This window comes from Brugia malayi, assembly GCF_000002995.4.
Source record: "Brugia malayi strain FR3 genome assembly, contig: Bm_009, whole genome shotgun sequence".
NCBI classification, from domain to species: domain Eukaryota; kingdom Metazoa; phylum Nematoda; class Chromadorea; order Rhabditida; family Onchocercidae; genus Brugia; species Brugia malayi.
In genome coordinates, this window is record NW_025062286.1 from 10315 (window position 1) to 35760 (window position 25446).

At 31.3% G+C, this 25446-nt stretch overlaps 5 protein-coding genes across 7 annotated transcripts; 4 read left to right on the forward strand and 1 right to left on the reverse strand.

Annotated features, from left to right (window-relative positions):
* Positions 1-805: 805 nt before the first annotated feature.
* Positions 806-4807, reverse strand: Bm9583 (14-3-3-like protein 2, putative; the record flags this gene model as incomplete). 2 transcript variants are annotated; one of them, XM_043082784.1, is made up of 6 exons in its annotated part: positions 806-988; positions 2538-2701; positions 3293-3416; positions 3591-3734; positions 4435-4536; positions 4757-4807. In XM_043082784.1, 6 exons carry the CDS (start codon positions 4805-4807, stop codon positions 806-808), a joined length of 768 nt encoding a protein of 255 aa, XP_042938718.1. The 2 variants fall into 2 exon arrangements, with proteins under 2 accessions (XP_042938718.1, XP_001895095.1); XM_001895060.1 differs by having other exon boundaries at positions 2538-2929.
* A 4046-nt stretch (positions 4808-8853) lies between these two features.
* Bm17102 (Uncharacterized protein) lies at positions 8854-10638 on the forward strand (the record flags this gene model as incomplete). The annotated part of the gene is made up of 3 exons (XM_043082785.1): positions 8854-8881; positions 10013-10059; positions 10516-10638. 3 exons carry the CDS (start codon positions 8854-8856, stop codon positions 10636-10638), a joined length of 198 nt encoding a protein of 65 aa, XP_042938719.1.
* A 657-nt stretch (positions 10639-11295) lies between these two features.
* Positions 11296-12106, forward strand: Bm17103 (Uncharacterized protein; the record flags this gene model as incomplete). Its single annotated transcript, XM_043082786.1, has 2 exons — positions 11296-11505; positions 11822-12106. 2 exons carry the CDS (start codon positions 11296-11298, stop codon positions 12104-12106), a joined length of 495 nt encoding a protein of 164 aa, XP_042938720.1.
* A 5329-nt stretch (positions 12107-17435) lies between these two features.
* On the forward strand, positions 17436-17813 carry Bma-tyms-1.2 (Uncharacterized protein; the record flags this gene model as incomplete). The annotated part of the gene is made up of 2 exons (XM_001895063.2): positions 17436-17513; positions 17673-17813. 2 exons carry the CDS (start codon positions 17436-17438, stop codon positions 17811-17813), a joined length of 219 nt encoding a protein of 72 aa, XP_001895098.2.
* Positions 17814-19407: 1594 nt separating this feature from the next.
* Positions 19408-22049, forward strand: Bm5807 (Uncharacterized protein; the record flags this gene model as incomplete). Of its 2 annotated transcripts, XM_001895064.1 has the most annotated exons (8): positions 19408-19562; positions 19720-19868; positions 20189-20308; positions 20495-20639; positions 20858-21017; positions 21165-21323; positions 21500-21637; positions 21843-22049. In XM_001895064.1, 8 exons carry the CDS (start codon positions 19408-19410, stop codon positions 22047-22049), a joined length of 1233 nt encoding a protein of 410 aa, XP_001895099.1. The 2 variants fall into 2 exon arrangements, with proteins under 2 accessions (XP_001895099.1, XP_042938721.1); XM_043082787.1 differs by lacking the exon at positions 21500-21637.
* Positions 22050-25446: the final 3397 nt, after the last annotated feature.

Below are 25446 nucleotides of genomic sequence, written 5' to 3' on the forward strand. Positions count from 1 at the left end.
AATAATCGTGGCTCATTACTGTGTTCAGTTCCCCGGAAATATTCCAAAGCAAACATAAATATTTATACGAACAAATAAGAACAATCATCAATGTGCAAAAAGGCGATAACCACATTTCAATAACGATTAGGTCCACTCTTCCCCCCTTTCCCCTAAGAAAACTGCAAGCAAAAGCAAAAGCGTAATAGGCTACCATAAATGCCAAAAAACAATTGTCACAAAAAAGCTAGAATTGGGACTTTTTAAATGTAAAATTTAATGAGAAAATTAGTACTGACAGAAAACGAGCAATTAAGATGTCCATAAATCGAGAACATGGTTCGCTTTCAGTGTTACCTTCAATAAAATCTTACATGAACGTTGTATTGAAATTCTTTTCATGTAAATATTCATAGCATATATGGGCAATTACGAACTTAAGTAAAAGAATGCAGATAACTTTCTGATTGTTATTCAGAATAAGTAAAAACAAACAACTGGACGATAATATTCAAGCAGTAATTAATTTTCAGATTGCCAAAGTTTCTAGCCCTGTTTTTCTACACCATTAAGTAAAAAACATTCAAATAGTGCGTGCTATCATAATCTTCTACAAAACTCAAAAATACTGCAGGCATCATAACGGATCTTCATTTGTCAACAAAAAGCAAATATATGTTTTGCATGAAACTGATTGTTTCACGCAAAACAAAGTAAGAAATTACAATTACTCATCAAACCAAAAAAAAAAAACAAGTTCAATAATAAAAAAAAAAAAAAAAAAAAAACGAAAAACGATCATTTAGAAAAGAAACAACGCAACGCATTATTCATTTGGTTTTTGTTCTTCCTTCACAACTACCGTTTGTTCATTACCTTCTTGATCGCCCGCGCCAGCATCCGATGTCCACAGTGTAAGGTTGTCACGAAGGAGCTGCATGATTAATGTACTGTCCTTGTAGGAATCCTCGTTTAGGGTGTCTAATTCAGCAATTGCATCATCAAATGCCTATAAACAAAAGTCAGCCTAATATAATGCAAGAAATGATATTTACTTACATCATCGGGTTATTGTAACGAATGCGGGCATATCTCTTGCAATAAAACTGAAACACTTTTGCAACGAAAAAAAAAAAAAAATTTACTGGACTTGGATTGGGTGAATAAAGGAGTTCCAAATAAAATATATTCCGAGCAGGTGCCAAAGTGTAGTACCTTATATCCATAAGTGCATCTGATTGACACAGACAGAGGGTAGAAATGACACGGAGGAAACAATGAAACACCAGTAATGAGTAACATTGACATTACGGATGAACTATACTACCTACCTTCTACACCTAGTTTTATAGCAAGATTGCTAAAAGCAACGGATGGCACCTAAGCCGCCATTAGCATTTCATTGTGAGAACCATCCTTGATGTGAAAACGAATCGAGTTTAGTTTGTCTTCTAGTCTAGTCCAATTCAGGAAAATAAATATTATTCATTACCAATTTTATACACATATATTCAATTGAATTTCCTCCACAAGAACAACAGTGAATAAGCCCGAGAAACACGAAAAATTGAAAAAAAGAATGCAGCGAACAGAAAAAAAAAACGCATGCTGGATGTTAACACTCACATACTTAAACTCACACTCACAAATATTTTTTAATGGAACCCTCAAATACTTAGCCCTGCAAACTAATTTTTATCAAACCACATTATGCAGAAAGAAAGTCATGATATAATTTTTTTTTTTTTTGATAGATCTAACATCTTGAAGATAGGCCTAACATCCGGATCACTACTACGATAATTAAAATTCACAGGCCGTCTGAAATTTAATTTATACCATTATTTTTCTAGACGTTAAAATTGCCCCTTCTGGTTTTCCAGTTCCAATCATTTCTAAAGTTGAAGCGCATAATTGTCATTCCTTCTAACAAAAGAAGTGGAGCATCAAAATGTCTCCAGCTTAATTGCCATAAATTAACTTAGATCCGTGTCGATTTGAAAGTGCATATGCAGATAAATTTTAGTGAAGACCAAAAATCTACTGTAACTTGATGTTCATTTATTTGCATTTTCGGAAGCAAAAGCGATTTTCTACGTGTTTTGAGGCCCTCAACACTTCAATTTCTCCGCGCTACCCAGAAAGATGAATTTCGGAGATCTACGAGCAAATTAACGAATCGCCTGTCCAAAACCCAAACTCAGTGCAAAATTGAAATTCCTGAAGAAACAAGATTCAGTTTCCATTTTCTCAAAGAAAATTGAAGAATTGTTAATCAAATGTTGACGCAGTATTGCTAATCAGTTAGTATCCATCTAAGTCAGTAGAAGCATGTCAGACCGTAACTATATTGTATAAAACATTGTTCCACCGAAAAATTCCACTTTATAACCCTCAATTTTCTGCATATAAAGGTAATGGAATATCATCAGTATAATCTAAATGTAAGGATAATAAAGAAAGCCTCAGACGGCAGCAGCAATATGTATTTATCAAATGTCGGCCGAACAATAAATCTAAATGTTTCGGCGACCGGCACTTTACAGGATCCTGCCCACCTGTTTTGCGAGTTGACATGCACGATCGGGGCTCGATGAAATCTCGTAGAAGAAGACACTATAATTTAGAGCGAGGCCCAAACGAACTGGATGGGTAGTCGAAAGTTGTGCCTTGGCAATCTCAAGTGCCTCCGAGTAGGCTTTCTGACCCGCATCCGCCACCGCTGAAACAAACATAAACCAACCATTCGAGTGGTAATAATATAAAATGAACCCTTCTTCACGCACCTGTTTAGCAAATCGACAAGCCATTTCTGATGCATTCAGTATCTCGTGGTAGAATACCGAAAAATTGAGTGCAAGCCCAAGTCGGATCGGATGTGTGGGATGCATTGTGTCATTTGCGATATCGAATGCTTCGCGGTAGGACTGCTCTGACCTCGCCACTACCACTAAATAGAACGAGAACCACCGGTCAGCAGCAACAAACTCAAATTTCAACTCCTATTCGTCAGCATAGCAACGAATGCGATGGTTCCAAATAACTTTCTGAGGTCACGAATTAAAGCGTTGAAGTTATAGTTACGACTGCTGTTGGGATAAAAATGTTTGATCCAGCACGGCGCACCGTTATGGCAACAAATTTGCCGGCTTTTATCGACCAATTACATGTTAAGCTCTATACTCGATCAGATAAATCTGATCACTGCAAACCTTCCATGTAAACAATTTTGTTCTCGTACTGTACAATCTTCTTTGCATTTAAACTAATAATTCAAAAAAATATTAAATTAAATAAATACAAGTATGCTTACTTTCGCGATCATCTCCACTTGCAATTTCGGCCAGATATCGGTAGTAGTCACCTTTCATTTTCAAGTAGAACACCTTCGACTCAGGGTTACCTGCTTTCGGGATGAGGTATTTATCCAGGAGATTCTGGAATAGAAATTTTTCAATTCAGGATTAAAACAACTTGTTTAACTTTATGTTAATATTTTTATTGATAATCCAAAATTTACAGTATGCACACAAATCCAATAAAATATGCGAACTTCTATTTTAATTTACCTCAACATAATATTCCAAAAGGTAGTTTAAATGAATGCTTACCAGAACATCCTGACAAATATCTCGCAATTCCTTCTCAACTTTTTCGCGATATTCTTTTACCATCTGTTGTTTCTCCAAACCTTCGGTCTTCTGCTCAATCGATGATATCACCCGCCATGACGAGCGTCGTGCTCCGACTACATTCTGAAGAGTTTACTGTTTTTTACTTCCTTCACATTAAGCTACTTCTTCCAGAAGTATCATTACACAACGTACAATAATTTTGCTGGAAGTGACTTGAAAGTCAATTCGGAATATTTATTGGTTACGACTGCTATTTACAATCAAATCAGAAAATTTGTCTGAAACTTCCTAATTGCATCATATCTCTGGATAGCAATCTCTTACTTCCCCCCTGCAGAGGAATCAAATGACAATCCCTACCATTAGTATACAGCGCAACGCACAGCAATCACAAGCAACAAGCAACGAACACAGTTCTCTGAGGCCCAGAAGGAAACGAAAAAGGATTAGAGAAATGCTACACGAATTTAGCTGAACAACTACTATAATGACTGATAAGCCACTTAATTCACTCAACTATCCCCAAATTGTTAAGGAGGTTCTCCATTACCTAATACGGTTATCTGCTTCTGTCCTCTTTCCCTTCTTACTCTGCTCCTTCCTCCTCTCTTTACCTTCCCAAATTATTTCTTCATTTTGAATCCCATCTCCCATTTTTCTTTAACCCCACGGCTTCTTCTTTTGCCGCAACGGAATGACCAAAACACTTCAGTACAGTTTAAAAAAATCCATCCTAATACCAAACTTAATATAATACTAAAACATCGCACTTGTATAAATGTTTGAAGGAAATACAAACAAAGTGACAAAATATGCTAACTTTGTAGGCGACGGAGAGCAAATTACGCTCCTCATTAGTAAGTTCTGTACCCAATTCGGTGACTCGCTTCATTGACTGAGCCATGTCGTCGTATCGTTCAGCCTCAAAAACAAATAATATTATATATAAAAAAAACCATAGATGTCATAAACTGCTTCTTAACGCTTTTAATTCCTTCACTAGTGCAAAATTCTAGAAACCATCGCACTGATTTAACCACCGATCTGCTTTTTCTGTTTTTCCCATTTTCATCAGCAAATGGATCTCATAGATGGAGCAAATAAAACACTTTAGGCCAGAAATCACTACTATAAAAACCAACCTGCTCGGCGAGTTTAGCGCGTTGAACAAGTTCATCCTTATTTTCAGCCATTTCGATAGGTGTGTGTGTGTAACTTGAATACCTCTAGCAGCTAGCAGTAAACAGAATAGCAGCAATAAACCACTGTCCGCACAATACGGCTGAATAATAAATACGGAATTTAAGTGACTCAAGAAATGAGCGTCAAGCGAAATATGCTTAAAAACGATAAGACTGTCCACCGATCCGTGAAACTTTCTTTGAAGGAGAAAAGAATAAGCTCCTCACCTGAAATAGAGAATTCATCTTTTCCTACAAATATAACTAACATATTTTCAAACTATGACAAATTTAATATAAAACATATGAGACATAGAACGTAAAAATAATAAAATAATGACTTCATTACATTATCTTCAGCTATTGAAAAGGATATAAAATTTTTTATTTTCACGAATTTTAAACATATATTTCTAATCACTTTGAGCAGAAGTTTTATTACATAATACAATCAATTAATATCAGTAAATGTTACACGAGATGCAACGAATCTCATTTGATTGTATGAGAGATGAAAAAAAGAAAATGGAGAATGGAGAGGAGAAATTTAATGCATCATCTGTTGAAAATATGAAGTTTCGAATATTAACTACATAAGATCAAAATAAAAATGTAAACAAAAAATAATAAACTGGACAAATTTTTTAACTTAAAACGGTGGATTTCAAAGAAATAATCTAAGGATAACCAATCACATGTGTAAAAAGAAATGATATAATTGATAATAGGAATTAATACTTAACTACTATACTATATGCATATAAATGACAATGACATTTCTGGAAATAATGAAATACAAAATTTAGTATCTATAATTTCGATGATGTAATAAATGAATTTAATTCATAGCTGGAGTTTCATTTTTAGCTAAATGATTTTAGTACATCGAGAGAAAAGCGGCTCACGTCGCGAGGTGCAAATAGTGGAGACTTAGAATCGAATAAAGACAAGCATTTTGTAATTAACGAAAAGAAAATTAAGGATAACAGTGTGGAACTATTGTACCTAATGGTCCGAAACAACTCAAAAATGAAAAAACGGAACAACAATTCTTAATAGAAAAAATAGAAAAAAATTTTAAATTAGAAAATATTTTCATTTAAATAATTCTCTCTATTTATACCGCCTCTTCAGCCTCTTGAAATTTATGGCGAAGTACAACAATTTAGCAATCACTGAAGTAAAACGTATGCTCTACAGCAAATGCAGAAGCAAGCGAGGAAGATGCTAAACTATCACAAAAATGAATCTCCTACAACAATCAAGTAATATACATACATACATACATACACGTATACATAATAAGCGATTAACATAATGCGAATACAACAGACGCACGAACAGAGAGACAGACAACAATAACTGTATTCCTAGCCTGAACTACATGACTCGACCTCTCAAGCAGTTTGCGAAAAGGACAAATGCAAGCAAGATAACTATGTATTCATGTATGTATGCATGCACGTTTGCCTACAGACAGTTATGCAACAATTATAGGGATAGTATAATAAATAGACATATGAAATAGCGCCTGAATGAACGAATTAATTACCTATTATTATCAACGAGAAATTAATCAAATTTGTTCGTATTTTCAAATACTTACGTATAGATTTTGCATATATAATGTAAAAATAAAAATTTCACATCTGTGATAGTTAAATTTAGGCCGCATTAATTGAGTATTTTAGCGCGGATGATTACAAGGGAATGTCGGTTTGGTTGACTCCGCCTCACATAACAATTCTTATAGGGACCATCTCATAAATTCATATGAAATAGTGCCAAGTTTAGGTTAGGCTCTTTTTAATATTTTAATGCAATTAGCATGATTACTTCATGCGTTAGATTTAGTCTAGTATCGGCTGTTTTAAAACATCAAAAATTTTAATTTTACTGAAAATTAATTTAATAAGCTATTGGATGCTAAATAGGGATGATTGCGAGGGAAATCCAATTTTTTAGTTTGGCTGTTTAGAATAGATCGATGCAAAAAGGGAGGAACCGCTCGCTTCCTCCCTTTTTGCATCGTAACAATTCTATCATTGTTTGATATTATCAGGTTTGGGGGATAAATTTCTCGCGAGTAAGTTCCGTGGGATGTCTCAACAATGTCACTGAGTAATACTAATTATAATGTTTAATTTATTCATTCTGAATTTTTTTTTTCCAGATTAAACTATAAATAATTGGTAATACCAAATTTTTTTAAAATAATTAGTGGTATTTTATGTATACAATAATTGGTAAATATTTAGTATTATAAACAAACAAATGAAAAAGTTGATGTGATTAATTGAATTGAAATTTGAAATTTGATAATAATTATTATTTGTTTTCTTTTTTTTCTTCTGTATATTTAATGTTAATTTATAATTTTTAAGCTTAAAATGATTGAAATATATTGAGTCATAAAAGAAATGAAAATATCTTGGAAGGTATCAGTAAGAAAGCCAGAAATTTGCTGAAGAGAAGGAAATATTTGAAGATGTACGAAGTGATGAAAAAGGATGTCAAATACTTCGGTGGTTCTTTCAATAAAAATATGTTAAATAAAACAAAACTTTTTTGAATAATGTTCTAATTTGATTAAATGATTATGATTTAGCTATCATATATAATTGAGCACAGTGTTTAATTAGCATTAAATGAGTATATTAAATTAAATATGCGCTCAAATCCTCATCATAACTTAAACTATGACAAAAAATGAGAAACACTATATGAATGTAACGATGATTGAAAAAAAATTCTTTTTTCCTTAAACAATTTTAAATGATTGGTCTCATTTTGCTTTACATTTTTTTCCAGGAGAATGAATTCTTCTGAATCCTTTGGAAAATCCAATTTAATCAGATTCACCTCATTTCAAGCAATGCAGTTCCAATAACATTGATGAATAGCAGATATTTTTATCATATGAGAAATCGTTATTATTATTATTGTTATTATTAATTATTATGATTGTTAGTGCTGCTAATTATTGCGTACCTAATGCGTTTTCTTCGTTCTTTCGTCTCTTTTCCTAATCTCTCATAGCTTATCACAATGTATTCATTTTTCATCTTTCAACGATTACAACAAATAAAATCAAAAACAATGTTTGAAACACTACATCTCCACATTCTAATTGATTGAAAATCATTGAATGATATCGTCCTTGCTCCTTTCTTGCTGTTTTTTTTCCTTTTAAATGAAATATATCATTAAATGAAATACTATTTGATTCAAATTCGTTTACGAAGCAGCGCTAACTAAAACAAATTTATGTTATTCGCTAGACTGGGAAAAAGAAATAATTCAATAATAAACGAACTTCCGATTAAAGAAATATATCACCACTGAACTGTTGTACTAGCAGGCACCCACCTCAGGATTATTTAGTACGCGATATAAGTAATGTATTGGGCTCATAAACATTATTTAATCAATATTATTTGATATTAAAAAAAATTACTTCTATTTTCTTTGCTAAATCAGAATAACATACGAACATTTGCAGTAAATGCATACTGTTTTTACAAATGCATGTTGTTTTTTACAAAATTTTTACAAATTATTAATTTAAACTTTAAACCAATCAGTTCATATTTTGATGTTTGGCATTATTGTAGAACTATTAATTTAATAGTCAAAAAAAAGTTTTACGCTTATTTTTGGAACTTATGAGAATTGTTTGCCTTATTATATATCATTCATTTTCATAGCAGAAGTGCACGTTACACTCTACAGCATATTTATGAAGAGTCTCGTAATATCAAAATATTTCACACAATCTTACAAATAACTAGTTTTAGTTTTATTTTTAAATTTACCTTCAACTACATTGAAGTTAATTTAAAAATACCTTCCAATGAATCTTAAGAATTTGAAAGAAATTATCACGAACTTTACTAAAGAGAAGAGAAAAAATCTTGCAATTGCCATAGAAAAAAAAAAGCTATCGACAGAATAAACTGCAATTTCATCAATCCCAGCAAACTTTGCATCATCCACAAAGAGGCGTATATTTTCCGCACTGAACTCAAAGCTCAAAGCACATTCCTATCCAAGTGTCCATGTATCTTCATCCAGCAAATATACAAGGTTCATTTGCTTCCATATCTATAGCAAAATGATAAAGTGAAAAGGTGAAATGATAAGGCATGAAACGATTTAAAAAAAAATTTTAATAAATTCAATTAATGAAAGATTAGCTGAAGAAAGTGTTCATATGTTTTAATAATTAGATGATTTCGTAAGTTAACATGTAACAAATATTTTAGTCGTTCAATGAAATACGTTTTTGTATACTCTTTGCTTCGGATGATTTGCACTGATTTTTTCTTTCTTTCTTGAACTAACTATCAATTCAATAATTTCATTCAATACTATTGACGATCAGAATTGTTCCATTCAACTCTTATATACTTCTATAGGGATAGTATCGCCATGATTCGTAAATCTAATTATAATTATTTCCGAATTCTGATATGAATTCATTATTTATTCATTATTTAAATAAAATCATTGTTTTTTAAATGATTTCAAATGATTATTTTTATTAACTAATATGGAATCGAAGTTTGTTGGTTCATTGAAATTTGTGTATTTCGGCAATAATCGTCAAAGCTTCCGGATTGCATCACGGAGATAAATTTTAGTGGAAACTATAAAAACTTGTAAGTTTGGACACAAATGATTGAAATTTGAGGAACAAGACATGAGGAGGTAATAGGAAATATCGTTAAGTACTAGAAAGTACTTTTTTCTTTTACCAGTTTATTTCGTTTTTTTTTTGTCTTAATAAATTTCATATATTCAGAATGTTTATTGGTTATTTTAGGATAAATTTATTATTCCCTAAAATAAACGAATAGTTTATAAAGAATATTTTCAAAACAATTATTTGTTATTCCCTAAAATAAACGAATAGTTTATAAAGAATATTTTCAAAACAATTATGCTTTGACTAATTTGATTGCATCAAAATTGTGATAGCATTTTTATTTCAAATGAGATTTTTTACACTCTATTTTTCTTTGCTTCATTGAAATTTTAAAGCATTAATTCAGCTACTATTTAATGCGATTAAAATAATTATGAGATACTGTAGATGAAAATGTTTAGATCAGACTTCTATTTGTACAATCATTAATTAATTAATTGCTATCTGACAGGTTGTCGAATTTGGTTATGCATTTTTTGCGAATCGTAAACTTATAACTGTCTTCTCAGCTGCACGATATCACGAAGATCTTTGTAATTTCGCTGCTGTTGTCGTTGTTAGTTAATTAAGACTATTTTCACATAGCAATTAGATAATTTTCACTAGAGTCCGGGAATTAATTTTTTTTTAATTTCATAATGAATGTAACTACTAATTTTATTTAATGTTTTTGTTGTTGTTTTTTATTTGTTATTATTATTATTGGTGCTATTAATGTTAAACCATTTCTTAATTGATTGAATTATAACAAATATTAATGAAATGTTTTAAGTACATTTAAGCATACAATAATATTATTATTATTATCGTAATTATAAATTTATGCTGAAATATGGCTTACAAGTTTGAAATATAGGTCGCAAAAAAAAGAAAAAGATAACAAAAATTTTTAGTAGAAAATGTAGTAATTGCAAATATAGGTGTTTTCATCAAAAGAATTTTTTTGGAGAAGAAGAAGCATTTGAAAATTCTGAAGAAAGCAAACGCAAAACATTATTATTTATGGTTACAGATAGATAGCCATTTGGAATTATCATTTCTACAACTTAAGCCAAGCGAATATGAACAACAACGAAAGGAAAAGCTTGTACCAACGGCAGATGTTGAAGATGATTTAGAGGATGATAAAATTTAAATAAGTACAAGAGAATTAATTGAACAAATTAGTGATGAATTGAAACATAATGCTAATTGTATGACACTGTCGCAAATTTTAACATTAAATGTTAACAATGCTTAATATAGTAATCCATTGATGCCTTTTACAATTCATCGTAATGACTTTTGATCTAATATCATTTCATATATTATAAGCATCGATCATGTATGTCTATTGCAACTCATTATAGTAGCCACTTATCATAATGTCTAGAAAACCCACTGTACTTTCTTTTGTTATATCCTTTCAATTCATTGTAATATCCATTGTAGTTAACTTAATGTCATGTCTAGACAATTTATCTTTTGTACAAAATTGTCTAATTATAAACCACTCCTACATCTTAATATATGTAATGTAAGATATAATTGCTATATAAGGGTCACCCTTGTTAAAAGATTTTAATATATGTGCAATTTGTTGCCAAGAACCAGACGATTTCAATTTCAATTGTTCTCTATCAACTTATTGTCTTATTACTTCTGCTAATAAAGAAATTGGTTTATTTCTCTGTTACTCCATGCATTTACACCTACATTTAATCAACCTCCCTGCGATCAAAAACCTCTCCCAAAATTAATAATTAAACAGTGAAATCTTCCACGACAAAATTTTTGGTGTCACGAACCAGAAATGTCTGCAACTGTAGTACTAAGCGCACGACTGGCAGAAGAAAAATTGGAAGCTTTTCTCAAAGAAGTCCAAGAAATGGATCTTACGCTTTTGGAGCAAATGTTAACCGAGCAAATGTTAACCTGTCAACAAGATTCATTGAAAAAAAAAATAATGCGTCTCAAGTTGCATATTGACACATTTGAGACTAACTGGATCCAATACATACAGGTTTCCAACAACGAATAGAAAACAAGAGGAAGACAAATACGTCAAAATGTTCGAAGATAAAAGAGGTATTTTGAACTTAATAAGTAAAGGCAAAGAAATCATCATAACCTTAAGTATGTATATGAATGACTCAGAGTTAGTAATCCAGTCAAATAGCCCCTTACCCAACTGTTAACTTACCTCAACTACCACTGCCTACCTTCAGTGGTAATCCTAAAATGAGTGGAGAGGATTGTGGAGCAGCTTTGAAGCTGCAGTCCATTTACAAAAAATACCAAACATCCAAAAATTAAATTATTTAATTGCATGTCTAAAGGGAGGTGCCTTATTGGCTGTTAGAGGTTATGATATAACCTCAGAAAATTACGATGTGATACGAAAAGTCCTTATTGAAAAATTTGGGCAATCACATATCATTAAAAAGTCGCTCTACAATGAGTCATATTCCGTCAAGAAGAATGATCGACAATGGAAGATAACAGTTGAAGCTACTGAAAGAATACTTCGACAACTTGAAGCAATGGATGAAAATCTCGAACAATCCAGTACTGGAATTACTACTGAAAATAAACTGCTTGCCTGGTTTCTGGACAGAGTGTAAAAAAATTTAGCTGAATAAAGTAAACTTTTCTTTTTAGATTTTTTGTTACCAAGAAGAAAAAAAATTAATAAATCGTTAATTATATTTTATCATTCAACAAAAAGCAGAACAACAAATAGCATGTTCGAATGAAAGAATTGATAATTTGTAAGCTAAATAAGAAAAGCGGCAGTGGCATTAGTGACATTTACGCATTTCATCAACTAGATATGGAGAGGATAACTAATTCTTACTTTATTTTTTCCTAAATTTAAAATCAAAATTGTACTCAGAAATTTTAGATAATCAATCTTCGTTTAATTTTTTCTTCTATTTTTCAAATCCGTAAAACACAAGAAGAAAAAAAGAAAAATAAAAGCTGAGAAATTTAATTTAGAATTACTTCCAATAAATTATCACTAAAATATTATAATGTGATGAAAATTGAAATTTTCTTAAACATAAATTTTAGAAAATTTATAAAATGTAATTTCGTGAATAGAAGAAAATCGTCATTGTTATAATTTGTGAAATAATTTAACCCACAAGATTGCATTCCCAATAAAGAAAGAAAAAAATGGTGTTATCAAATCGGATACATCAAAATATACGGAAAGATTCGTGACAGCATTTTATCAGAATAAATTTTAAGCATTATGAAGTAGTACATAATAAATAAAATATTAATAAATAGTATTTGAATAAATTTGGGAAGTATTTTCGCTAAATTGTCATTAAACTTGTCTTTAAAATACAAATAAAGGAAGAAAGAAATAATGATAATAAATAGATTGAATCATAAGAAATAAATGATTTTTTATTATCAAATAAATGAAAGAAACAAAATAAAAGAAAAAAGAATTAATTGGTAAATACAAATAATAGAAAAGGCATACAAGCATATGAGCAAATAAATAAAGAAAAAAAGGAAGAAAAAAATAGATAAGTACACAAACAAACGAGAGGATGGTAAATGGAAAAATCGAAAAAAAAAACAATAATTAAATGGCAATCATTAAAATTCAAAGTTCACAAAACATTTCATTTTTCGCACATTGCTTATATATTTTTTCTTTTCCCAAAAATTGGAAATAAATAAATAAATATATATATATATATTCAAAATTATAAAAAAGTATTCAAAAATCATAAATATATGTATTCAAAATTATAAAATTTTAAATTTAAAGAAATGAGCACGATTTATATAATGAGCCTTACCCAACTGTTAACTTGCCTCAACTACCACTGCCTACCTTCAGTGGTAATCCTAAAATGAGTGGAGAGGATTGTGGAGCAGCTTTGAAGCTGCAGTCCATTTACAAAAAATACCAAACATCCAAAAATTAAATTATTTAATTGTATGTCTAAAGGGAGATGCCTTATTGGCTGTTAGAGGTTATGATATAACCTCAGAAAATTACGATGTGATACGAAAAGTCCTTATTGAAAAATTTGGGCAATCACATATCATTAAAAAGTCGCTCTACAATGAGTTATATTCCGTCAAGAAGAATGATCGACAATGGAAGATAACAGTTGAAGCTACTGAAAGAGTACTTCGACAACTTGAAGCAATGGGTGAAAATCTCGAACAATCCAGTATTAAAATTATCATTGAAAATAAACTGCCTGTCTGTATTTTGAACAGAGTGTATCAACAAAAGGAACAAAAAATATGGTCAGTAGCTAAGCTAAGACAATTCTTAGCAAAACTGATCCAAAGAAACGGAGAAGTTATAAGAAGCCAATTCTTTGGCAAAGAGAATCTAAAAATAAAATTGGTCCACGAACTAATCATCGATATTTTACAGAATAAACTTTGGCTCTAACTGTTAATAACACCGCAAATTCATAGAAAAAGATTAGCAAAACTCAAAGACCATATGCTTTTTGCAATAGGAACCACTGAGATAATGAATGTCAAATTTATCCTAATCTAGAACGAAGAATACAACGACTGAAAGAAAACAACGCTTGTCTAAATTGTCTTCAACCAGGACATACGACAATCAATTGCAAAACAAGAAAGCATGTATGTTTTTATTGCAAAGGTCACCATAATACTACATTATGCTGCACTAAGCATAACGATCAAGCACAATCAGTAGAGCCAATCGAAGAAGATCGAAAGACGACAAAGGAATTAATTCAATAATAAAGCATTCGAAAGGAAAAGACAGAGAAGTCTTGCTTTTTAGCAAAGAAGTTGAAGAAATTAATTTAGATATGCCAGAGGTTTCAAATAAAATTATAGTTTTATTTGGTAGTGGTGCTCAAAGCAATGTGTATCGAAGAAACTAGCAAAAAGATTACGTTTAGAAGATATTAATTATGAACAAGTGACATTCGCGAGATTCGGCAATAGAAATTCTCAAACATCGTTTTTTGCCAAAGTGTGAATTGGAATAAAAACGATAGAAGAAGATATTATACCTGTTGTAGCCACAATAGTCGACTATCCAACAAATAAAATAAGGGTAATATCTGTAGCCAAGACAATGCATCAGATATTTCGACTCAGCTTCCATTAACAGTGGAAATTAGCAGTTGGAAATAACTTGACTTAATTATTGGAGTTGACCATTTCTTCAAAGTTTATCTTTTTAGAGAAAGCCCAAACTATAAATTCAGGGTTTTCTTTAATCAATTACAATATACGACCGTGATCCACAATTCATAGATGCATGATACTTAGACGAATACAACTGTGATTAACAATCCATGATGTATGGTATTCAGATATATACAAACGTAATTCACAATTCATGAATGTATAATACTCGGACATATACAACTGTGATTCACAATTCATGGAATTATAATATCAGACGAATGCAACGATAAATAACAATCCATGGATGTATGGTATTTAGATATATACAAACGCGATTCGCATTCATGTATGCGTGATACCCGACGAATACAACTGTCGCGAATTTAAAGAAAAACTAATAAAACTAATTAACATTTTTAAATTGTAAACAGTCTTACTGTATCATAAACCATCTCTCCATATATTTGGCTTCTTAAGATTTACTACTCATGTAATTTTATGTGAAATTAGCTCTCATCATAATCTCTTCTTTATATGATCATAATGCGAACACTTCCAATTCCTCCCATATGTGATTTCATCTTCGACACGCCCAATCCTCACTCATATAGATTCAATCCTGATAAACAAAAAATTGTTGTCGACTATAAGCCCTCATAACGAAACTAAATTTCCTCCGATTTTACAAAGTCTATTTCTACTGCTCAGATTACTAATAATACGTTTTCATAAAAACAAAGATTAATCTCACTGCTGTATCACAAATATTCGAGTATCTGACGACAACTTTCCACGACATCATCATCATCACTGCTTTTACAATACCATCTTTTGCATCCAGACATTTTGGTACTCGTCTGTAATTTCTATTCCTAATATTTTTAAAATGCAGTTCAATTAAATGTGAAGCAAGGTTCAGATCCAATTTATATCAAAAACACTGTCATAAACGTTTTCAAAGGACGAGGAAACTCGAAATGGTGAAAATTCTAACCAGTCCGATGGATTTTGCATTTTCAGGAGTGGAAAAAGTAGTTGCTTTCTAATAAAGGAATCTTCCATTGTCTTCACGTAAAATTTTTTTGATGATCAAAAAAACCGTGGAAAGCCGGCGGCAGTGTCTTCTTCATCGAAGAATACAATAAGTGTGCATTTAACATTTTACTTGATTTTGAACTCTCAAAAAAAAATAAGAAACATAAAAGTAAACATTATACCGACAAAATCAAGATAATAATAATGAATATTGTGAACTATTTCTCTCATTTGAACTTTTCTCCCAAGCAGCTCTTCGCAAAGAGGAATTTCACAATGAATGAAAAATTCTAAATCTATAAAAACTTTTTTTATTGGGAGTTTTTATTGGAAGTTGTTATTCCTCTACCTATTTGGTTCTAATGGTATCTTTTCCTGGAATTCATTTTATTTTTATTTCAGTTACTGAAATGCCCTTTGATTGATATATAGATACGATGAAAGTTATAATCCACTACCAATCTCAACAGCATTCAATCTTAAATTAAACTTACTGCTGAAATAAATGATATTAATTTTCAAAAACAGCCAATTTGCTAACAACACAATTCTCACTGTGCAGATCCACCAAACTGATAACAATTTGGATTAAGAAAATGAAAGCTCCTCAATTTTCACTCCATACTGATAAGCAGAAAAGTTTCTTTGAGCAAAATCTTCGTTTCGAAATGAGTTATTTATTGTATATTAATCACAAAAGCTAAAAATGTCTGTCCTTGAAAGATGAATACGGGGATTTAATCATTAAGGATGGTTAAGGATCAAAAACTTGTTCTTGGCACATTTAAGGAAACAAGTAACTATGGAGTGATAGAATTTTAGAGCTATTCAGTTGATATTTTTCATCCTTTCATCAAAGTTTTTTTATGTCATCGATCCTTGGAGTATTAGCAATATAACTGTCTCAAAAATAAATTTCAGACCGATGAGAGTATTGCAGGCTAGTATTATAGCTAAAGCCCATTATTTCATTGAAAAATGAATGGATAAATTTATTTTTATACTACTTGCTTCATATGCAGTTCCTTTTCTTTGTAGTCGATTACCAACCATATTATGAATGAGAGATGTCCAAAGTTGTCAGCTGAGAAGTTCTCCTTTTCTCCTCTATCGAATATAGCTATTAAGGTAAACATCTTGTCTCATTCTCTTCCTTATCCTTACTTTTAAGGTGAGTTTTTCATCTGATGGAAATGAAAATCTTGTCAATGAGACAAAACGGCTACATGTCGCGGCAGGAATGGCTGTATCAAATGTTTTAGCGCTACATTTTAAATCTTTCAGTTGTTTCGGGTTCACCTGGTAGTTGTCGTTGGTTTAAGGTTCAGAAATGAAGTCTTCAGGAGCTCACGGTAATGTTATGGGCGATGCCGGTATTAGAGAATGAGGATGAAAATAAATATTTGGATCAGGTTAGACACATTTTGATGAATGGCGAAAGAATCGATGATCTCAGTGGACAATCCCAGTGTTTGGAATGCATTCTGTTTATTCGCTTCGAAATGATAAGAAATTTTTTTATACTAAGACCAAGTATATCATTGCTATGAAAAGATTTGTATAAGATTTTGTAAGGTTTCTTCGCCCCATCATTTGTTTTCTAATGGGACCTTGTTTGTTGAAATATTAATTCGTGTAGAGATTTTATAGGTGTTGTTCCGGTATTGACAACCAAACGAGTCTACCGGAAAAGCTTTGTTGAAGAACTGCTTTGGTTCATTCGACAAATGCAAAACATTTGTCTGAAAAAGATTTGGGATGCCAATGCAGTTTCTAGATGAGTGTGATTTCAGTGATCGATCTGAAGGAGATTTAAGACCTGTTTATGGCTTTCAGGTGAAACTTGGTTTCTGTGCCAATCAAATTAATATTTATTGTTCATAGATGGCATTCGCTATGCTTTCACTGCACTGTCCTTTGAATTTATTTTATCACTTATTTTATTATCATTTTTGATAGTTTTTAGCAATGTTGAGGCAATAATGTAATTTATAGGGCAACACTGTGCTTGCTGAGTATCGAGGCATGGATGCTGATTACATCAACCAAGGCATAGACCAATTATCCGAAATCATTGATCTGATGAAAAATGAACCGCATAATCGTTGTATACTCAATGCATGGAATGTTATTTGATTTATTTTTTTCCTTTAAAAATTCATTTACAATTTTTTTAATGCAAAACATGCTTTGGATTCAAAGTTTATCTAACCGGCTTTAGATTTAAAACTGATGGCTTTGCCACCTTGTCATATACTTGCTTAATTCGTGGTTCGCAGTGATGAGCTTTCGTGTCAATTATATCAACTTCTGGAGACATAGTTTAGTTTTGATGCTAGTTTATAATTTTTCTTTTTTTGGTTTCTTCAGTCGTTCACTAAGCTTTTGATTTTGAGTTTTTATTTATAAGTTTGGGATTACCTTTTAATTTAATTTAGCTCGCTATGAATTCCTGACGCATATGATGGCATATGTTTGTGGTCTTAAGGTACGATCTTTTGTTGTTTTCTTTCGGACTGATCTAAAAGATTTCGAAATTTTTAACGAATTTTTTATTCAGCCTGGGCACTTATGTCAGCTCATGTGTGTGTAAAAGAACAGATTGATTATGACTTTTTTTTCATGTGTATCTCATTTGGATTAAAATTTTCAGTAGCATTTTTTATAGCTCAAATATCAGCCGCGACAGTTTCTTACTGTCCGCTTCGTTGGAAACATTAAAACAATACATAATTTCATTTACAAGTCAGTTATTCTTGAAAGTTACCAACCGATGTTAGCAATCAAAGTATATGGCTGTATGAATCTCTTTCATGTCGCCTTACAACTTTGTCATAGAAATAATTATTAAGAGAACCGTTTTGAATAAACAAAGTTTTAATTTGCTCACCTATTCTTTAGTCCTTTATCATGTTTAGAGATTGTTTCACATTCTGCTTTGACACTTATGCATCTTTTCACTGATTCAATTTTTTTACTTTCTCTTAGGCTCTAATAAATGCAGAAAAGTTTCAATTTTTCTTGGTTCACATTGCTTGATTCAAGCCAGACTATAAAAATTAAGCAACTCAGGGTTTAGTGTGCTTTCTGTCTATCGGAATTAAAGTTGCTAAAGGTTGATGATTGATGCATTAATTCAGATTTTATTAACTGACATATAAATCACACTGAAGTTTTAAATTTTACAGCTGAGAAGACTGTCTTCCTGGAGATATGTGAGAAAATTAAAATTCTTTGCATTTTGGAATAGCAAAAAATTACTTGGACGTACTTGTTTCAGTGCTAAACAAAATTTCTCTTTCTATATTTATTTCTTTGGCTTGAAAAGCCTAAATGCCACTCTTAGTTTTCTTGGCGAAGGTCGAAAAATAGTTCGTGATAGCAAATATGCTTGTATACCACTCATTGTATTTAGGCATATGGGATTTTCCGTTAGAAGGAAGCGATCGATTTTCAGGCAAAAGTTGGAATTTCTTGAACTGGGCTATATTTTACATTTTTGTCATGTATCTTTTAGTGCTACCAGATTCAAAAAAGAATATAAGGATTTTATCAGCGACTGATGCTTGATACATCTGCTTGACTTGAATATTGCAGAAGTTTCATACTTCTCAAATTTGAATAAATGCAGAAAATGAAGATTGCGTTTAAAGTATTAAACAGACAGGCAATACGTGTCTTGTAGTTTAGCTCACATTTTTAGGCTGGTTGAGTGGGTCTGTTCTGCGAAATGAAATCTCTTGTGAAAGTTTATAATGAGGACCCGACAGAAATAACATTTATTTATGATTGGCCAGTGCAGATTTTTCATCCAGTTAATGGCTTCAATGTTTTTGGTGATACTGAAACGTTCTGCACCAATTATCGCACTGCTAATCATGAGTGGTATAAAACTTCGTATTTTGTAAATAATTACAGCGAAGTTGCTACTTGCAAATGCTGTTGGAAGTTTCATTTTGGCAATTTTGTTGTACCTCTATTTTCGGAGTAACTCTTCATGATCTTACTTGTGGTATCTTACAAAGTATGGAGTTCTTTCCAGGATGGTACATTTGTACAGAACCAACTTTGGTATACCATCGAGACCTAGGATACACTTATATTTGGAGCAAAGTAGGGTGGTAACAACACATCCGTCTCCTAAGGAATGCAAGTTTTCGTTTAGACTCCTGGAGGATGCTAATTACCACGGTTTGTTCCACAGCATATTGAATTTTCGAGATTTATGCGTGGACTTTTACATTCTTTTCCATCTTTATATTTTTGCTTTATTTTATTTTAATTAAAATAGGAATAAAGTAGTTCTATTGAATTAAAGACCAGTGGTTTCTATATTTACGAATTCATGTGGATTATATAAGCAGCTACTTTATCTTCAGATGTTCTTATTAATTGCAAATTCAGATTTGAAATAAAAGTGTAGGTTTCTGAGGACAACCGAACACCATAAAAAATATTTGAAATTTGATTTTGCCAATTGCTTCATTATATTTTCTTTCATTTTCCTGTAGGAACTGTAATTGCTATACGTTCTGTGACAACATTTTCATCAATGGATAGCTTTCGAGTGCCTAGAGATTCACAGTTTGTCGATTTGTTGACACAGTGTTTTACGAATCAATCTAATAGCGGTATTCAATAAAAATCTTTTTATGAACTAGTTCACACGAAATAAGCCAGGAATGTATGGAACTCACAATTGTTTAGCTTTTTTTTATACCTATACTAACGAGTTCTCTGGACCATTTTTTGGAAATTTCTCCGAGAAATAATTTTCCTTATTTTAATCTCCATCTATATTAGTGTGATTATTTCAGGGAAAACAATTTTAATTACAGTTGATCTTCTCTTCAGTACAGAGTCTTTTAATTTGGGCTTTAGTAATTGGATGAATATGGTTCCAGCACCACCTGCCGACACTACCAACGATTTTCGCTTCAAAGTTCTCAACGATGAGAGCGCGTAAGATGTTTTCGTTTTCCCTTTAGTATTGATAAGAAAGTATGATTAATGGACGCAATAATTAATTTATTGGCTATGTAGATGCTTAAATAGGATCGATAATGAATGTAAAATTAACGCCTAAAATTATGATGCCTCTTATTCAAAAAAATATGGTAAAGTGAAAATTAAAAGTTGTTTTCAGAATCATATTTTAATGAGTATATACCTCTTTTTAGCGATTTTACCATACATTGTCGGGATGGTGATCTCAAAATATCGAAAAGTGCATTATTCCTAAGCTCTGATTACTTTCGCTTTCTGTTCACTGCAAATGATGAAGGATTAATGGCCAAAGAACAGTCAGTACCCGATTACAATCTGGAATCTGTTCGCAAGGTATTTTTAACATTTAGCGACTTTGCTATAAAAAACTAAAATTAAAAGTTATTGCCTCATTAAAAGAGATAATGTCATATTAAAAATTGTCTCCATCTAAAAATGTTTGTATAATGGATATCATGAAAAAAAATGTTCCATTTTAAGGTGTTGGTATTTATGATTACGGGCACATTTGAAATGCCAGACAATTTGACACCGGAATTGGCTAGAGAGCTAATTGACATAGCAATGCATTTCAAACCCTTGAATCGTGATGCCCTAAGAAATACTATTCATCGTGCCCTTTGTAAACTATTATTGAAAGTGAGATTTTTATTTTTTTTCTTTTAGCAAATGTTATGAAATGTTGAAAATGATGTATGAAAATTAATTGCTTTAATGAATTCTCATGGTCTGAATATGTTAGTTATTCAAAAGCTAAGTTTTTATAGCTAAATATCAGTTGCAATCATAAGCATTGCTTTTCACGATAGTTTTAGAATTCTTTAATCTTGGATAAGACTGTTCATTTCCTGGTATTTGCACACGAAATGAATTTGTCGGAATTGAAGATAATGTGTATGTCAATTATCGTTTATGAACATTATAAGCGGTTCAAGCAGGAATATAATGAAGAAGTGAGACTTTCTGACTTTCTGTATTTGTTAAAACAGTAGGTGAGAAGGTTCTTTATACGAAGAATGAATAGGTTACTTATTGCTTTACAGTTCTGATTTAAGAATATTTGTAAGCTAACCAAGTATATTTTTTTTTTTCTATTTTAGTTAAGTTAAAATGAAGATACTTAAGGATATCTAAATGAAATTTTATTTAAATTTATAGTCACCAAATGCAAATTATCGAGCTATGCATGAACGTTTGCGTCGTAGTGGTTTGCTTTTAACCGTTTCCCCTTTATCACGAATTGATTCAATTCGACTACAGTCCCTCAAATGTCGACGAATTTTTCGGTATGGAGCGAAATCAAACCAAAATTCATTTCAAGTGTTTGAAAATTCAAGTGATACAATATGGAATGATATGGATTAATGTTATCTCTTATATTCCATTTTGTATTTAGAGAATGTGAAAAAATTATTTATTATTATTATTTATTATCACTGTTATTATTCATATTATTTGATATTATTATTTATTATTATTGCTATTGCTATTATTATTATTATTATTATTATTGTCATTACTATTATTATTATCATTATTATCACTCTTACTGTCATTTATAGTTGCGTTTCACTAATAAATTATGTGAAATTATAATTGAATAACGAACAGTAGCGAAATTAACTTTTAAACTCGTAACTGATTGCTAATTACATAGTTTTGAATGATACTCCTTGATAGATTACTAGAATAGTGTAGAGGATAAGATGATGACGAAATCTCACGAATTGAGAGAGCTCAAAGCCTGCATAGGACAATAAGTTTTCGAAGAATCTTTGAAGTCTTTTTTCAAAGGGTATTGTTTATTTTCTCCTCACTCTATTTTATGTCTTAAAAAAAACAATCCTAAAATGTGTTGACAAAAAGTTAAGGAAATATCTGAAATTTTAAGAATATAAAAAAAAATGGATGAGAAAATCAGAAACCAAAGAAGAAAAAAAGAAATAAACCGGTGATAGAAATAAAATTGCTGGAATAAGAAAAGAATATGGTGAAAGGATTTATGAAGTGTTCAAAAAAGAGAAGAATGGTGTCAAAGAAAGGTATCGTGCAGATAGCTATAAATATTAAATCTGAATCGACAACTCCGATAACTCTGCCCGTTTGTAACAATAATATCAGGTTTTACTCATAGTTTTCTTGCAGCAATATTTGTACACGATTGTTTGTGAAGCTGCATAACAATTAGTTGCTTGGTTGCTTAAATGGGCAAACTGCTAGGCTCACTTCGAAGCTCAGTACAAAAAATCAGAATTGCTAACTCACTGGGAAACTTGTGAGTTATTTTTGGTTTTCGTTTCATACATGTCTAGCTATACATTAGCTATAGCATTAGCTGGATTTTATTTCTGCTATATGTTAATTTGTTGCGCTAAGCTGGTTTCGTTATAGGAAGGAGTTAGATCTCCTGAAAGAACATGAAACAAACTTATTAGAATAATATGTAGAGGACATTTGAGATTTGCTTAGAAATGTTTGGAGAGATAAAAGAAGAAAGTGGAGTAAAAGTTACTTTGCTATATTCGACACAACGAAGAGCAACTTCTGGAAGGAGAATGACTAGAGAAGTTGCGAGATTTCAATCCCCGTCCTCTATCCCTATTCTACTCCCGAATCCATCGTTCCACCCTTTCTCTTTTCTTCTGTCCAATTTCGATTTCGGTGCCAGGTTGCACATAGCAAAGTACATTTTTGGAGATTTTTCGAGCAACATACTCCACAACAATAGTGCAGTCCGCTTCCCTTCAGGCAGTTATCCCTTCTTTTTCCATTCCACACCTCCCATTAGTCCGGTTACTTCAGAAAATTGCAAATCATTTCCTCCACCTTTTCGAGATTTCTCTTTGATTTCTTTTTTTCACTGAATACAAACGAAAAGATTATGTGAAGATACATCAAAAACTTCAGAATTTAGCAACATAACGCTTCTATTTTTTCACCTACAACTTTTAAATATTCTAAGACCAGTCTATTTTTTGTATTTCCCATTTCTTCTAATAATACTCATGTAATACACTTTTAGGTTTTTTCGATTCACTGAATTAACTATCTCTTCTGATTTATTTCCCTTGTGCACTTGCTGCGTGTATTGTGTGTGTTACTTAGAACACCATATTGTGAATTTTCAAGAACGATCAGGATTGTCAGGGTAAAGTGAGGATGACCCTCTGGCATAAATTTTCATCGAGGAAATGTTTGAAGTTTTAGATAACAAGAAATTGATTTTATGCTTTTCAATACTTCTATCTCTACAAGCGCTGAAGGAATTCACTATATTAAATTGGATTTATTTAATAACTCCTGATCACATAGAATTTCAAGAAAAAATCAGTAACCGGACTTATTGAACATTAATCTCTAAATGCAACATTAATTCCACCTTTTGCGAACCTCATTTTCGAAACATTCGTTTCTCAATTATATATACATATAAATCAATGAATTTATATAGATCTTTTTTTACTTTACTGGGATAGCATCGCAAAACCGATCAAATAATGTGGAAAAATTACAAATTAGTTCTCTTAATTAGCAAAGAAAATAAGATTACAAAAAATAGATCAATTCTCTTCCAACCAACTAATCAAGTCTACAATGCTAACGATATAGATTTTGATGTTGAATTGCTTCTGCTTTAGGTGAAATTAAACTTACTTTAACTGAAATGCATATTTAAAAATCAATTGAAATTTTCAAAATGGTCCTTCTATTATCTGATGATTAATCTGCTCCTTTCTCTATTGCTATTTACTCCAAAAAAATTAATGGAATTTATGAAAGGTTTTTTAATGGAAGCTTGTTTGCTTTAATGTTTATATGTGTCTGAGCTAACAAATTTCAAGCTTCTTTGAATTTTCATAGACTGAAGTTAGCGTGTAAATAACAAATCTTTTAGAAGAAATAATTGCAACTAGATTTTTCAACAAATTCATTCGAAATGCTGCAAGGATCAAAAGTATTCATCCTTTAATCCCAGATACGCGTAGAGCGATGTTGTCTTTTCTTGAAAGTGCTCCATTTATTAAAGAATATTTTTTGATCACCAGAAAAACTGCTGTTGTTGAATGAAAATGAATAAAATCGAGGAATCGAGGATACAGTGCAAAAATAGATTAAAATAACCAAGAAACTTGCTGAATAGAAAAGCGCTTGCAAACTTTATCTATAACAACAATGATATAGTATTACTTATGGAGATGGGCGAAGTCTTAATTAGTGCAATGTAGCCAAAAGAGGTAAACTAAGACGCTTCTTACATCATAAATGAATTTAAATAAGCATGAAAAAATTTTCTATCTCTTCATACTTACACTAAAGATAATAGCTTCTAACATTCTCCAAATAGCATATTAGTTCATAAAGAGAGCATTACTGTGACTATACCGTGAATTTGAAATATCGTTTTGATCCGAAGATTTTAATGATTTGGGTTAGTTAAACTCACTGGATTTACTTTTGTAGAATTTCAATTGAACCCTTTGCTTCTTGTCTGCGACTAAGATTGACTCAGATACCGTTTATTTTCTTTCAAAATATGAATCGACATAATATATAATCGAATAATTGAAACAACGAAGGAATAAATGGTAATGTTAGGTAGAGGAAAAGAAAACTGCCATCGATCCTTTCATATTAACTGATAAGAGATTTTTAAGGATGTAGGAAGTGAGTTGGCTTAGCAGATTAATATTTACAATGAAGAACAATGAAGATAGATGTACATTTACTATTTGGGGTTTAAATAAAGAATTCATTGTTTCAA